Source organism: Maylandia zebra, linkage group LG3 (genome assembly GCF_041146795.1).
Source record: "Maylandia zebra isolate NMK-2024a linkage group LG3, Mzebra_GT3a, whole genome shotgun sequence".
NCBI classification, from domain to species: Eukaryota; Metazoa; Chordata; class Actinopteri; order Cichliformes; family Cichlidae; genus Maylandia; species Maylandia zebra.
In genome coordinates this window covers 7,921,684-7,938,179 of record NC_135169.1, presented here as the reverse complement: position 1 = coordinate 7,938,179, position 16,496 = coordinate 7,921,684, and the positions used below count along the sequence as shown (strand labels likewise).

Genomic DNA, 16,496 nt, shown 5'->3' with positions numbered 1-16,496 from the left:
TGGTGTTCCCCGGTCACAGACCCACAAGATTTATCAAAGAGGGATTCCACAAAATTGCAGGTATCAGGATGAACAAAACTCAATTCATGATGTGGTGATACTTGAACTACTACTTGAACTACTACTTAAATTTTACATTTATTTTCAGTGTATAAAAGTTCCCAGGCGTGATTGGCTGTACAGATGGCACTCACATTCCAATCATTGCTCCTTCAGTAAATGAAGGAGACTATGTGAACAGGAAGTCTTTCCACAGCATTAATGTACAGGTACATAGTTCCCTGTAGCATGTCAAACTAACAAATTATTTCATTATAGTAATGGATGCTAATTTGTGTTCTCTGCACTGTGAAGATCATATGTGATGCTGCCAACATTATCACAAATGTGGAAGCCAAGTGGCCAGGCTCTGTCCATGACTCACAAATATTCCGTGAATGTACACTGAGCACAAAATTTGGACATGGTGAGTTGAGAATACTTTAAAATATATAAAGACCAATTGCTTCAGGGACATTTGAACTGAAGTGTATCCTTCTGTCTTAGGAGAGTTCACTGGCTACTTGCTTGGTGATAGGGGGTATCCATGTTTACCCTATTTGCTTACCCCTTACTCTGACCCTGAACCGGGCCCACAGCAGCGATATAATCTGGCTAATTGCAGGACAAGAGCCAGAATTGAAATGACTATCGGAATGCTTAAGGCCCGGTTCCAGTGCCTGCAAAGACTCAGGGTCACCCCAGAAAGGGCATGTGACATTATTGTGGCATGTGTGATTCTTCACAACATTGCCACAATTAGAGGAGAACACTGTCCTTCTGAACCAAACATCAGCAGTGATCCAAACCATGAACATCCTGACCCTCCCACGGACATACAAGATGGAAGCGCAGTCAGAGACACCATATGTCACAATCATTTCTTTTGACCCATCACCTCAACATGTTGAAAGAAGAATAAACAGATTTTTTGTTCAACTGGCTTTATTGGTCGCCTGTATTTCCTGTACACAAAGTATTAATAAGTATATTATTATGTTGTTCAAACACTGAAATAATTCATCCATCTCTGACCACTTCACCCACCCTTAACTGATGTTCCAGCAGTAAAATCTCAATCTTGGTCTTTTGGACCTGCTGCTTGAAGTGTTCCAAATCCAAGTCGCATTTATTTATTTTCTTGATCAAATAGGTCTTGTACAGCTGCTTTACAGGGAGCTATTGAAACACAGAAAATAGCATTGACATTCATAGTACATGCCTACTTAGGTTGGTTGTAAATCAGTGCTGAACATCTTACTGAGGAAAGGTTTGTTGGAGAAGTGGCTGGACCCTCTTCCTCTTCATTTCCATCATCACTCTGTTAGAGACATAGAAAGTCCATGGTTTTATTAAAGTACCACATTTTATTCAATTGTTATATTTTCCATTGTAAGATGTAAACCTCATAAAGTGTCTCTGTTGCTTCCTCCTCTGTAACAGCTGTCAATGTTTCTTCATTATTTTCCTGTAGTAAAGAAATTAACAACCTTGCTGTTCTACTGTAAACTCATATAATCTGTGGAGTATTACTCACAACTGCATGTTGGTCTGGCTCAACAGGAGGCTGCACCAGATGCAGTACACCACCACCATCAACTGATAGAATATGAGGTTTATACAGGTCACTTATAACTTACAAGGGACCAAATGGCAATTAACAAACATACCAATCACCTTACACTTCATTGTCATTATGCTCTCAAAGACAACAAAGACTGAGGGAAGGCAAAATCAGTAGGAAAATAACTTCACTACAAAATAATCCATTATGGTAAAGAGTTTATCAGATGAATGAGTAGCACTGCAAAGGTGACTGTGAAGAAAGGATGTATGCACATCATGTATTATTTTGAATTTACCCCCTATGTAGGCACTTGTGTCTTGCGGGGTTACTGACTCAGAGGATGTCCCCGCAGAGATGCCTTCAGTCACAGGGCGCCCACTGTTTTGGCTGAGGGCCAACTGCTCAGCCTCTGTGAGTGGTGGTGGTGGAGGACCCCCACCTGTTTTTCGGGCCTCCGCTTTTTTTCTGTTGGCTATAACGGGTCACATTTGAGCATACAGAGTAAGCAAATATGTACTTGTAATGTGCTCAGATAATTTCAATAAGTGCTTACAGAGGGGAAATTAATGTAGCCTCTAACTGCAATTGATTTACATGGGACAAACAGACCAAGCACTATGGCTCATAATACAATTACACCTTACCTGTTTGGACTATATTTTTATATTTCATTTTTACTTGCTGCCAGGAACGTTTGGGGCCTGTTGGGTTGCACCTGCGCTCACATCACATCACAAAATAAAATGTATAAAATAACAAATAAAATAACATATGATAAAATAACGTGTTAAATGGGTGGAAATCCCTAGATCAATGTTTAAATTAACACTCACGCATTGACTCTATCGGCTATGTTTTGCCATGCATGCTCCCTTTCTTTTGCAGCTGAGGCTGTGTTACTTTTTTTCCGCAAAATTTGCATGTTATCGGCATATGCTGCCATCAGAATTTCGGCCTCAAGCGCTGTGAAATACATTGACCGCGCCTTCTTTCCCTCCGTCTCCATGGTGACTCGCTTAATCTGTGCTCCGCTTATCAGGGCTTTATGTATCCTCGTGCGCGCGCTTCACTTGGGGTTAAAGCAACTCCGCGTTGACTGAACTACTTGTTATCAGCCTTTCTGAAACCGAATATTCCGAGTTGGACAGTTCGGGGTTACTCAACCCTGAGTATCGTTTTTCACTCTGAGTTTTCTAAACCGGCTTCCTGAAATAGGGCCCAGATCTCTAATCCCTAAACCTAACCAAGGAAAAATGGCAGCTTGGGTAAAAGACTGAAAGTTACGGCACACAATGATGTGTGCTGCTGGTAAAGTTTCTGGGCTGCCCGTCCTCAAAACAGCCATCCTTCAAGATTTCCTCCATTTAATGCAATGCATTATCAGGGATTGTAACGTCTAGTCCTTTTACTGAATGTTTTTCTTGAACTTTAATACTATAATTCAAGTATGTGGGCTAGAAAGTGGGACCAAGGAGGAATCATGTAAAATTCATACAATTTGTGTTTTCTTCAGAGACACTCATAGTACAGTCAGTGTTAGTCATTAATTTCTGACCCTAGCTCGTAGTGTATCACTCAGATCTTATAAGTGAAAGTGTAGCATCATCTCTGAGGAGACAAATAAGAAGAACTTTTATATTAATGTATCTCTGACAAACATAGAGTTTGACCCACTCCTTGATCCTCAACATAAACTCGAAGAAGGAATATGGTTAGTGAGTTGTCCTTTAAGTGCGCTTGTGATTTGATTTGATTATAATAAGATTATAACATTGGACGTAGCCTCCTGTTAAAATTGTTCTGTTGCCAGTAGGCTATCTTTGAGATCTCCAGGTGTAGATGACTCATAAATGTAGGTAAACGAAAATATCCACAGACAGTTTTACAGTATTATGTCCTCAGTATAACTCTGTATTCTATAATATTGTTTTCACTGTAGTTTACAGGCTTTAATGGGACATCTTTTTAAAATTATGACAAGAAGTTATCATGAGCTGTCAGACTGATATTTTATAACTTTCTTTGCATTTCTCTTTTTGTATTGACCAGATAATCATGAATGGGACATGGCTGAGTCGTTTAGGGGCAATGCATGAACACTGCAGATTATTACCAGAGAGCTGCCCCAAGAGCCTGTGGGTGTTTGGGGGTGCACAGCAGACTGGAAATCTCAACCGTATCCAAAATGTACCTTTAAAGTATCCACACATGGTACTGAATTTAAATCAATCACACAGTCATTTATGAGACAACCAAATGAGGCTCTATTAGCACCTCATGCTAAAAATAAGCATAAGAAAATTAGAATGTTGAATACCAGATGCAAGGTTTTAAGCCAATACTGCTGTACTACTGTTAATGAAGCACAAACAAACAGTACATACATATAATAATAACAACAACAACAATAATAATAAATGGTTATACCTGTTTGTTACCGTCTGTTTTCAAGTGCAAAGGGTATCAAACTCTGACTTTACCTTGTGCACAGTTTTGCTGTAAATACATTCCTTCACTCCACTCAAGCTCAAGACAAACGGTCTACCTGCTGATGGCAGCTGATGTGGGCGACCGTGGCTCAGGGGGATGGGAAGCGCATCTGTAATCGGAAGGTCGGGCTGTCTGTCCTGGTCGTTGTGTCCTTCGGCAAGACACTTTACCCTACCACCTACTGTTGGCCAGAGGGGCCGATGGTGCGATATGGCAGTCTCGCTTCTGTCAGTCTGCCCCAGGGCAGCTGTGGCTACAACTGTAGCTGCCTCCACCAGTGTGTGAATGTGGGAGTGAATGAATAGTGGCATTGTAAAGCGCTTTGGGTGCCTTGAAAAGCGCTATATAAATCCAATCCATTATCATTATTATAGTCCAATCACACGATTCACATTCGTATATATGCAGCTAATCAACGTGGTTGACAGGCTATGACAGCGTCCTTATGTGCCGACACCGGTGTTTTAGCAAAGCGGCTGATGTGGAGTGAAGCCACGTTAATGACAACGTGTACAACCATTGGAGATGTGAGCAGGACAGACGGAACAACTGCCGGAAAAACTGTGGACTTTATACCAGTTTTTAAATTGTGTTGATCGGCCACGTAAAACCAGTTATGATAAAAATACGCAATGTGTCACGGTTGTTAAAGAGTGGACACAGAGCTCAGAAATAAAGACAGTGCGTTTATTTACAGTGCAGCAAGGTAACAACAGTTCAAATGTGCAACAATGGTGATAGTGAGTCCTTCCTTCTGTGTAAGCCTGTGCGTGGTAGTGAAACCAAACATTGTGTTAGATCCTGACACAATAGCTGTGCCCCAAAACGCCGGCTGCATCGTCCGGAGGCCGCATGTGAAGGCCGATTACGTCACAGCCAGGCGTCGAAGGTCGACTCCTTCAAATGCGGCCGATAAATGCGTCCTTCATTTCCACGAATTTGAAGGATGGGTTGGGTGTGTCCTGTCACTACCCGATCCGTACCGAAAACCCGATCGGTACCCCGCATGCGCGAAAGGTGTCTACTTCCGGTCGAAGTATTTTACGATAGTTACGGGTCAGAGTATCTGATAAGATGTTAAGAATAACAAGTAAAATGTTTCCGATAATGAAACATTTAATATAATGCAGACAAAAACAAAAAAATAAAAAGATAGTTACGGATCAGGACTCACCGATCCTTACTGCGTATGTGCAAAGTCGGACCGTACAAATCGGGTCTACCCGATCCGTACGGCGCATGTGCAGGGGTTTTCTTCTTCTTCTGTTCGTTTAATGGCAGTTTACTCCCCAGTGTACGAGGATACTGCCACCTGCTGACCGAGCGAAGGAACCCTATTGTAAACTGAATTAGCGTCATTACAAACGTGTGTTGATTTTGATTTAATGATAATCGAGTGTGTTTATGCTTGTTTGTGTGGAGAGGATTGATTGGAACAGTGATGATGATGTCTGCTCTCACTGTCAATTGTCAGTAAACACTTCATCTGGCTGATGAATGTTCACGTTACATATTACAAAGTCTGTATTATTAACTCTGTAATTAGGCGCCATTCTTCTTATTTTACGGCGCTGTTCTTTGGGGAACGCTCTCTGTTGAGGAGAAAAGCGTGAATTTGTTTGTATACGGATTATCCATAGTTTAAATGTCCTGGTAGTCGAAAAGGAGGCAGAGCTGTTGAGAAATGCTAGGAGCTAACTGGGCGCTAACCGTGTCATTCAAATATATTGAATGTCGCAATGTTGGCAAAGAGAGGAAGTGACGTAAGATTTGCGCATGCGGGGTACCGATTGGGTTTCCGGTACAGATTGGGTATCGACGTGTCCTTTGTAGCCCACCATATCCCAGAATTCATAGCGCGGCCCAGCCAAATTTCAGCTGCCAACAATGGCGGGTGCTACTAAGTTTTAAAATGAGGCGAGAAAGGGTTCCTTGGGATTTTCACACATAATGAATAAACGATAAACAAAAAAACTGATTAAAACAGAAGTGTGAGACGGTCGAGAATTTACGCCAGTGTCCTGTTATATTTTAGATAGCAAGGAACAGACGGCCGAGTTTATTAAACTCCGAGACAGCGGTGATGCTAATCAGAAGGCTAGACTGTACCACACTTCCGGCCTTCTCGATCGTAGACCACGAAGGCTGGGTTCTCTGAAGGATGCAGCCGACATTTTGGGACACAGCTAATGTTTGGTTTTCTTCCTGAATACTATCGTTGTTTATATTTACACAATTGTGCCCAACGTTGATCATTATTTACTGTATTTTGCAGACAGAGAGTTACAGGACTCTCTTATTTTAACTTCCAATAGTGTTAACATCCTACACAGCTCATGAACATTGTTAGTGGGCTAAAGCAGTTAATTAAAAGTCGTCTAACATAAATGTAAATGCTGTAATTTGATTACTTTAATAAACATGTAACTTGGATGCTGGCGTGACCACAGTGCACACGTCTGCTGTTGCTCACAGTGGTCCAAGGGGCTGCTCAGGGAGTTTGTGTGTTCAGACACATGAACCATTAGAGGGAACATTGCTTTAGACCAACTGTGAAATTGGAATACAGTTGTTCATTGGAAACCCAAACAACCTCTTCCTCATGCTCTGATATCGCCAGCTCCACCCTTTGAGCCTCCTCCTCTTTTTCATCAACATCAGACACTGACTGGTCGGCGGACATCGAGGAAGCCTCCAGAGATAGAAGTTTCAGTACAGAGAGTTACTATGTGCACCTGCTGAAGGCAGGTGAAGCTTCATTGTCTTATTCATCATATTCAGCATGCACCTGCTGAGCTGCAGGATGTCAGCAGGTGAGTAAAGAGCAACACAACAAAAGCTATTTCAAACACATCAGCACGCTAAACATGGATACCACAGCCATCACATACATGACGATCTGTGTCTGAGTGTGTTGCTGTGAATTATGGGACAGCATTATACGCTCCTATTTTATAAAGGGCGGTCCAGTGTGTCCTCCTAAAGGAGGTAATAAAGGAAGAGCCAGAGCTCCCTTCCTTGGTTTTAGAAGATTCTCCAGCTGTGATTGTGGCCACAGAGACTTTAAGAAGTCACAAACTGAGAAAACTGACCATCAAACTGCAACACAGCAGTCAAAAACACACCACACTGATTTTTTCTGATGCTATAAGCTGAGAAACATCTGTAGAAAGACAGCAGTGAGTGATGGCACCACAGGATCTGAACCTGATGGACACACTCAGGAGATTCTCAGCTTCACCTCCGACTCTCTGTTTGACTCCGGCTGCTCTCAGTTCAGGATCCAGAGCTTCATTGTGGATCCACTGACAGGGTCAGGATGAGATAAGGTTGTTTTTTTTTAGTCCTCGGCCTGCTGTGATTGGCTGCTCACAGAGGTGAGAGGTCAGCGTGTGCTGTCTGTTTGATCTGCTTAACTTTATTAACAGCAAAGTAAACACACGCCCACACTGCAGAGCCTAAACGGCTCTCTGTCATTACAGGGTTTGAAAGAAGAAACTGATCACATGACTGTGGAAACAGATTTATTGAGAAAAGAATGAGGAAGTAAAATCCAGCTGACAGTGTCTGAGTCTGGGTTCATCTCTATGTGCGTGTGCGTTTGTTAACACTGGAAGGTCCCACACACACAAACACCCACAGAGCTCCGCCCCCTCCAGCCTGACAGCCAAACAAAGCAATAAAAGATTCAGTTTCCCAGCACACACCTGGCTTTCCTCCAGCTCAGGTCCATCAGGAAGAAGCTCACCTGGTTGGCTCCTGCTGTCAGACAGGTGTAAAGACTCTAAGAATACTCTGCACACACACACACACATGATGAAATCTCTAAACACATTGAGACTCCAGCAGATCCACCACAGTCCACATTCAGCCTGACTCAAAGAGCCTGGATCAAACACAGAGCTTCCAGCAGCTGCAGCTTTACTTCCAGCTGACAGACAGAAGCAGAATCCACAATCAGGATCAGCTACTGGGAACCAGCATCAGTCCTGGGGCACAGACAGAGGAAACATTGTTAGACCAGGTTTGACTGCTTTGAACCAGGAGCTGTACAAACCTGTACTGCTTTAACCAACGCTGGTGTGCGCCAGCAGGAGCAGGTGCTGGCTTTATCTGCTGTGTTTGTAGCATCAGATTCAAATCATATATGGTTTGGGGGGGCTGAGGGGCCCCAGCTCTCATCTTGTGTCATTAATTTGTAGATAAATAGGTGTGGTCCTGTTTCCGTCTCTTAGTCCTGTCTGCTCTCTTTCACAGTTATCACAGTTTATAAAAATCTCAGTGCACTTTTATAAACTGTGAATGTGCCCAAAGCTAATATGTAGAAGCAGTTGTATTAAAAACAAACTGTTGCAATTAAAAGCCCAGAATGACTCATCCACATCACAATCCTGACACTGAGCCTGATGTAAACTGGTGTTTCATTCATACAGGAGCTCACCATGCAGGTACACGTGTGGTTACACACAGAGATCCAGCCCTCAATGTTTCTGGCAGTTTCATCTTCTGGTTTAAATAAAGCCACCCTGCAGCCTGAGTGTGTCTTTATAAACTATCTGCTCCTCATCCTTTGTTCCTGCACTCAGAGCTGTGGACTCACCTGGGCTCCAGCTCATCTGGTAAAGTCTTCTCAAGCAAATCAGCTGCTTTTATCGCTTTAGCAGAAGCGACCTTTTTGGGGTAGAAGTCGTAGACTTTGTAGAGCAGCGTGGCAGGATGATGACCACCAGGGGGCGTCATGGCATGAACACCAATCAGCGGCATCACTGAAACATAATAATGACAATTTAAACCATCACAGTTTCCTGCATCCCTCCCTCGCTGTGTGGCTCCCTCACACAGCTTTTCAATGTTTCACTCTTAATCTGGAATTATAATTTATCTTATTTAAGCTTTATTTACACAGGTTGTCCCACTGATACATGATGTCTCATTTATAAAGAGACCTGCTTCAGACAAACATATTAAAGTGACTACAATAAAAAAATAGTCTTATAACTAAAATGGTCTAATGTTTCCACTGATGAGTCATTTATACGTCTTTTAAAGTCTGTAAGTAAAGTTAACTAAGAGACCTGCAAGTCGTGCATTACGCTCTATGCAGTTCTGTATGAACTGAATCCTGCATAAGGCCCATGAGGACCAGTCAACCAGAGAGTATAAAGTACAGTGGTGTGCTAGATCTGCGCTGTGTGATAAACAGACTCCAACAGATGGAGAGAATGAGCAGAGACAATAATTATATCACTGAAATCCAGGAGAGCTGGATGGTGTGGTAGCAACAAGAAGAAGCCCAACTACACTACAAGACCTGAACACAGACTTTTACATTAACCCCCACACCACCGCCTTTTCTCGGACAGCAGAGTGATGAACGTTAAATCCACCAACTGCCACGTCTTTAATCACTATAAAATTAGATAACTGACTTTCAGATACGACAGTTATGTCAGCACTACTTGAACAGGCCCAGACTCTAAGTATATCCATCTTAGGCAGCGAGCTAAGAGCGTTTATATGAAGGATGTGGAAACCAGGCAGTTGGTATATCACACACAGCCAGGGCCTAGCGTTAACACCAGAGAAAAAGAACAAAACATGATTATTAAGCACTTTAAAATGTTCTGGTAAACAAATAACTACAGTAACAAGTATAGCTGATAGCACGGGTCTCAACAGCAATCATAATACAGTAAGAAATGCACCAAATCCAGAGACGCCTGGCACCCTCAACCCACACTGTTGGCTGTACCCAAAGCTGCTGCTAGCTGCTGTCAGCTGTTGCTCCCCGTCTGGTGCTAAATGACGTAATGACTTCTCTAATATTTTCCCATGTGGCAAAGCTAACCAGCAGGCTCTGCTTTACTGCAACACAAAGATGAAACCGTCACAGTGTGCAGGTGTTCATTCAGGAGCTGATTAATCAGTGAGGACCTGAGCTGTCATGTGATGATCTGATGATGTCACAGAAACAGTGAGTCACCTGACTTAGGCAGAACATTTGTGAAGCAGAGCTCAGAGTCGGGTTTGAAGAACATCTCCTTCTGAGGTCTCCACAAGCTCAGAGCTGCAGCATCTTTGTTCCAGTCCTCTGGCTGCTTCTCACTGAACTTGTGAGCCAAAGGTGTATATCCATCTGTAACAGTGAGAGCAAGGGTCAAAGGTCAAAGAGTGACGACTCAGGCTGAACTGATACACGCCACAGTTCTAATGTTTCATGCTGCTCAGACTTTGGCTTTGGTAAAGTAATACTGGCAGGCACCACAGCTACTCCTCACCTTCCTGGTATATGCACCTATGGTACAAATTTGAAGATCCTAAGTGATCAGGGAAACGCTTGGATTCAAACTGGGCCGAGGTTTTTACTATAAACTCGTATTTCGCCTCCTTCTCGAGTTACCACATTTACAAACTTGGATTTGCACCCTGCTAGCCTGGTGGGGAGACGCCATACTTCTTTCATGACCGAGAGGTAGAAACTGTCATTAGAGAAAGAAACTCCCCACCGCAGGGAAAAGGGTAACACCACCTGGGTCTGGGTGCAATTCCCCCCTCCAGGGGCAAGGGTACCTAGACCCGGTTTGTAGAGTACGCTTGGGGAGTGTGATTGTGTGTACAGCGTCTCTTTATGTCTGTCTCCACGTTGGTTGAGTGTGGAGTGAGTGCATATGAGAGCATGAGGGTGGGAATGGATGTTTGTGTCTGTGTGTGCCTGTATGTCTGTGTCTATATGTCAGGTTGGGTATCAGACGCCACCTCTCTGGGGACACCTCAGGCCCTCCAAGGTTTGGAGGCCTATCTCCACCCACCACCACTTCCCCTGCCGGTGGCGGACTCCCTCAGGTGTCGGTGTGTTGGTGGTTCTTTGTGTCTGGGGGTGGGCGTCCGGGTACACACCGGCTCACTCCTTGGCGGCCGCTTGTCGGGGCCTGGGGCCTGGGGCTCGCTCGGGCCCCTTTGGAGGTGGGGTGCCCCCGGCCTCTCGGCCTAGGGCTCGGTCACTCAGGCGCAGCTGGGGGCCGGCGGAGCTCACGGGCGCGTCACTGCAACCCCCCCTGGCTTCTGCTCCGCGGCTGCTGGGCGAGCCCTCATCTGGGACTCTCCTCAGCTCTTACTGGAACAGTGGCGCGGCTGCCCCTCTGTTGGTTTTCCATGGTCTCTTGTGTTCTGGGGGCCTCTGGATGTCTGGAGTTTTGATCTCCTCCATACCCGCTTCACACCCTGGAGGACGGGGCTGAGGCCCCCCCACACTCCCTAGCAGATCATTACATGGAGAAACCTTTGGAATGCAAGCATGCTGATCCACACAGGTATGCACACATGGGTATTCACAGACGCGGACTAAAGCTTTCTTGGCTGCTGCCTCAAAGCACACTGTGCGCTGTCTATCTTGCGTGCTGCACAATATCGTTTATTACTGAGTAAATACTGATATCTATGACTAGCTAGTTTATTGTGATGGTGCTTTGTTTTCTCTATTATTATGTTGCTCTTTGTTGTTTGCTGTCTCCTCTGTTTGTTTGTTTGTTTGTTTGTTTGTTTGTTTGTTTGTTTGTTTTTTCTCCATACAGGTGACCCAGGAGTTTTTTTTTTTTTTTTTTTTTTTTTTTTTTTTTGTCTCTCTTCCCCCCCCTTCTCACCGTCTCTTCTCCCCTTTGGTTTTCTTTCTTTCTCTCCCCCTCTCTCTCTCATTCATTCCCCCTGTCCTATTTATTAAAAAAAAAAAAAAAAAAAATGACAAAGGATGAACTGAAGCTCTGCCATCACGTAATGTCGCATACTGCTGTTTCTGATGTCATTTAGAAAAAAAAAAAAAAAAAAAAAAAAGAGAAAGAAACTCAACGATCTAACTGATCCAAGCAATCCAACCATCCCTTAGCTCAAGTTATCCTGACTCTGAACAAACCCTTTAGAAGGGCCATCAGCTTCTGGAAGTCATGGATCCTCTTTCCTTTTCTGCAGGCAATATTTTCCACGGGTTTGTGAGATTTCAAACATTGCAAACTTGGAAATTCTTTGCTGACGTGTTTGTGGTGTGACACAGCGGAGAGAACCACAGATTTATCTGTGGTTATATTGAGTTATTAATCAGTGTCTCCTGGCAGAATAAGACATAAATGTAAGTATCTTTAATATTTAACTGACCTTTAGCCTGATTCATGTGGAAATTTCTCACATATCAGATTTAAAAACAAAGGTCCTCTTACAGGGCCCTGTGGGGCCCCACTATTACTACAATCTCAAAGGACATCAGAGAGAGAGGAGAGATTCTGAACTCTGACCCTTAATAATTCTAATTTTCATGCTTTGTTTGTGATTTAAATCATCCTGCTGATGAACATCCAACTTACACGTGTCCTTTAAAGTGCTGTGAAGAAAAAATGTATGTGACATGTACATGAAACTGTATAGAAGGCCTAGAATCCACACTGGTTTCAAACTCATATGTTGTGGTACGAACTGGCTTCAGTTTGGTGTGAGTGCTGCTCTGACCTCTGCTGCACATCCTTGTGTAGATGACTCCAGCCAGGAAAAAGAGCAGACCCAGGATCAGCCCAAAGGCTCCAACGATCATCAATTTCTTGGATTCGGACATGGACGGGACTGAGGACACACAGGTGAGAGTCACACAGGTGGACAGACACACAGGTGTGTACAGGTGTGTAGATACAGACAGGTATTTACCCCAGTCAGTAACCAGAGGTCTCTCCAGGCTGGCGTGCTCCACCATACAGGAGATCTTCTCTCCAGACCTACAACACAAACCAACATCACTGACTCTCACACTGAACTACAATTCGTGACTTTTCGTTATCCAGCCTAATTCTATTTCCTGCTGTAGCACTCCGAAGTAACAAAAGGAAGGTTTAGTTGGCATGGCTGCACAATTATTTTGAACCTGGAGACTCAATGCTTTTGATGGAATCATAAGATTTGTTCATTTGATCATTTCACATCTTGTAGAAATGTGTTCCAAGCACGCGACTATCTCCGTCATCCAGGTGTAAAGGCTTAGTCTTTAGCACTGGTCCTTTAGAACAGGAGCTTCATGATGTTTTAGCTCAAGTCCATCACAGGCTCAGTTTGAGGAATTCTCTGAAATTTATTACATGACACATCAACACATGCAACGGTAATGTAGGGAAATGTTCATATTCACTAAGTGAAAACAAAGAAATTGTCATCACATGTTTATTGCTTTGTTAAAAACAATCTGGGGGACTTCCTATTTTTTGCTCTGCTGAATTCAGACAGTTCCTGCTGAAACCACTTGGCTCAGAAGAAATGGGAACTTTGGGTGAATTTAGTTGTAGCAGGAATGAGGAAGGAAAAGAGGGAAGAGGTTTCACAGGCTGAGCTGTGAACATCTGCATCTGTGGATCATTTTCATGTTATTCAAACGAAAGTCAGTGAGCTGGAGACACAGACCAGACTGAGCTAAATAAGTCGAGGGCGCCCAAGGATCAGACCAGAGCTGTTTTATTGAAAAAATGAATATGGAAGGTGATCTGTGCTGACGCTGGAACTATCCTGGAGAAAGTAGACATGAGACTGAAGAAGCTCCACAGCATCAGGGAAAAAATAAGCAGGTGACAGAAAACATTAAAAACTTACAAGAATAAATTAGAATCAGCAAGTCCTGTTAGCAGGCCCAAACTAGACTCACCTGGGTGTGTACTCCAAGTAGGAGTGGGTCTGGTAGAACCAATCAGCATCTGGAAGCTCATCAGTTGTTGTGGTGTTAGAGGTTACTTCCTGTCCGTTTCTCAACCAGCTCACTTTGATATATTTGGGGTAGAAGTCGTAGACGCTGCAAGCCAATATGGCAGGATGATGATCAATGGGAGGCTTTGTCCAGTGAAGTCTGACGAATGGTTTCGCTGGAAAATGAAAATGACTTTGGTAAATTTTGCAACAAACTAAAGCAGGACGCCGCAAACCACAGACACTCCGGTGTCTGCAGAGATGGTGTAGCTTTATTGAACGTGCCACATTAAACCTTCAGCAGTGTTACTGTAAACTGTGCAGAAGGTCCAGGCAGGAGTTGTGTTGAATATGCATCAGTGTGATGATGTTTATATGATGATCCGATGATGCCACAGAAACACTGACTCACCTGATTTTGTCAGAACACTTCGGTACCAGAGGTCAATGTTTGGTGTGCAGTACGTCTCCTTCTGAGCTCTCATTGAGGCGAGCTGTCCAGGATCCTTGTTAAAGTACTCTGCCTCCCTGACACCGTACTCGGTGTATCCAACAAACTTCCCCACACTGCTGTCAAACCTGACATACTCTATCCTGTTGTAATAGTAAGATCTGATGTACTCTATGTCCCGCAGCTCAGTGGAGTTAAACAGGCAGCGGGATGAAGTGTAATACTCGTATCCATCTGAAACACAAAGATCAGAGAGTCACTCAGGCTGAGCTGGTCCCCCCACACATACATCTCTACTGTCAGGAGTTACACACAGCTACTGTTGGAGCACCACAACAGCAACATCATCACTGTCACATCACTTGAAATACAATATGTCACTTTTATTTATATAGTGCCATCTCACAACAGCAGTCTGCTAAGGTGCTTTACATTGTAAACACTCAATGTTAAACAATGTTAAACGTTAGACAGCAAACTCCAACAATCACATGACCCCCTATGGGGACTGCTAATGATTTAGTACAGCTGTGCTGTATAAACACATGATATGATATAATATTGCTGAGGTTTGCACATTTGTACAGGCTGTGTCTGGTTTGAGACCAGGAGGACACACAGCTCTCTGTCAGGAAGAACATCCAGTGTAAAAGGTTGCAAATCAGTGCATCACAATATTACACATATCACTTCATACATTTCATAATTGACGTCATCCACTAAAAACAAAATAGAAATTATAAGTGATATATTGAAAAACTGTGCAAAACAAATATTATATCATAACAAATGATAAAGTTTATGTCCAGTAAACTGTGCGAACACTGAGGCCAACAGTTACTTTCAGTGACTGATGATTGGTGTATTCATTATTAACCTCCTCAGACCCGAACTCTTCCACAACATGCATTTTTAATTTATATTTGGGCTGATTGGGGCCCGATGACTGTAAAAACAAAGAATTACCAGATTTTGATTTTACTTTATTTTTGTTTTTATGGAAAATCAGAGCCAACTATGAGGATATTCATTTAAAATTTTGATAGAACAGGTCCCAGGAGGTTAATGTGAAGAAGTGAAAAAGGTAAACAAAGTAGCCAAATGATGTTTGTGTTTGATCTTATTTGACTCTGTCAGCTGATGAAAACAAGTGATCTAAACAATCACTGAAGAAATGGAACCAGCTCTGAGAGGAAGAGGAGGATCATCACAGGTTAAGGACAAAAAGCTCATCCCAGCTCATATGTCACGTTCATTTAATCAATAAAACATCTCTGATGCATTTAGACTCTTTGAACATACATGTGAGTGTATTGATTGAATGTTGATGAGTGTATGTGTAATACCTGCTCTGCAGAGGATGATGATGAAGAGGCTGACGCAGAGAAAATATGAATCCATGTTGAGTTCTCCTGACAAACTCTGACAGTCTGACTGAACACAGTGCTAAAAACCAGAGGGCACGTCACATGATCTGCAGCATCATCTGTTGCCAGGAAGAAATCTGTGACAGGAAACCAGGAAATGAGCTTTAATTTATTCAGCTGGAAATGCTCTAACTCGAACAGACTTCCTCTGAAATACCAAAAAAGACCAAAATCTGATCATTTATTTAACTTATAAATAATGGAATGACTGACTTCAAACATATTATGAAGTCTAGATAAAAAAAATTTAAAAATTTAAAAAATAAAACCTTTTTTCTTTCCTTTTGTGTGCGTCAGTCAGAGAGCGCCCAAACATCCCGCAGCTCACAGTTTACACCCTCAGCACATTCTTTCACTTCTCATCTTAGTCATGTGTTCATGGTGCACATATTAAAGTTGTGGAGACAATACTCAGCATCTAACTTGCTCCAAACAAGTGTAGAGAGCGTAAACATTTTTATGGCATGTAGTTTCAGATGAAACTTTTTAACAGATCAATAAATACACACACAGTGTTTATGCAGTTTCAGTTCGTCCTGTTGGCTAAAGGTACACTTACTTTATTTCCAGGGAGAGAAACTAGTAATAATGTGACAAAGATGTAAGAAAGAGAGGACGGAGGAGTAAGAGCAGAGAAGATGATCAGCAAGCAGTTTCTTTTAGAAGGAAGTGACACAAGACTTTGATGGATTTAAAAAAAACAATATTAAGTGTGTCGTGGCCTGAAGGTGACTGAAAGAAGCCAGTAGTTTGGAGTCTGGAGGCTTCATTCTGAGCCCTAAGTGAAGTCAACAATAGGACTGTTCAGTATCTGACC

At 42.9% G+C, this 16,496-nt stretch overlaps 1 protein-coding gene across 4 annotated transcripts; it reads right to left on the bottom strand.

Annotated features, from left to right (window-relative positions):
• Positions 1–971: 971 nt before the first annotated feature.
• LOC101485545 (H-2 class II histocompatibility antigen, E-S beta chain) lies at positions 972–15,892 on the bottom strand. Of its 4 annotated transcripts, XR_003022564.2 has the most exons (10): positions 15,599–15,892; positions 14,214–14,486; positions 13,764–13,977; positions 12,782–12,849; positions 12,590–12,700; positions 10,080–10,232; positions 8,697–8,862; positions 1,301–1,360; positions 1,087–1,218; positions 972–1,004 (listed from the first exon to the last, which is right to left on the bottom strand). XR_003022564.2 is itself a non-coding variant. In XM_024800173.2 (9 exons), exons 1-9 carry the CDS (start codon positions 15,651–15,653, stop codon positions 1,209–1,211), a joined length of 1,110 nt encoding a protein of 369 aa, XP_024655941.2. In that variant the 5' UTR covers positions 15,654–15,892; the 3' UTR covers positions 1,001–1,208. The 4 variants fall into 4 exon arrangements, 3 of the variants coding, with proteins under 3 accessions (XP_024655941.2, XP_076738442.1, XP_014269147.2); XM_024800173.2 differs by having other exon boundaries at positions 1,001–1,218; XM_076882327.1 differs by lacking the exons at positions 972–1,004; positions 1,087–1,218; positions 1,301–1,360 and adding exons at positions 7,608–8,011; positions 8,066–8,085 and having other exon boundaries at positions 15,599–15,888.
• Between the last annotated feature and the right edge of the window lie 604 nt (positions 15,893–16,496).

Coding starts and splice junctions, on each gene's coding strand:
- LOC101485545 (XM_024800173.2), bottom strand. CDS start 15,653: ATGGATTCATATTTTCTCTGCGTCAGCCTCTTCATCATCATCCTCTGC. Junction 12,850..13,763: donor TACTTGGAGTACACACCCAG/GTGAGTCTAGTT, acceptor TTTGTGTTGTAG/GTCTGGAGAGAAGATCTCCT. Junction 8,863..10,079: donor AAATGTTCTGCCTAAGTCAG/GTGACTCACTGT, acceptor ATTATGTTTCAG/TGATGCCGCTGATTGGTGTT.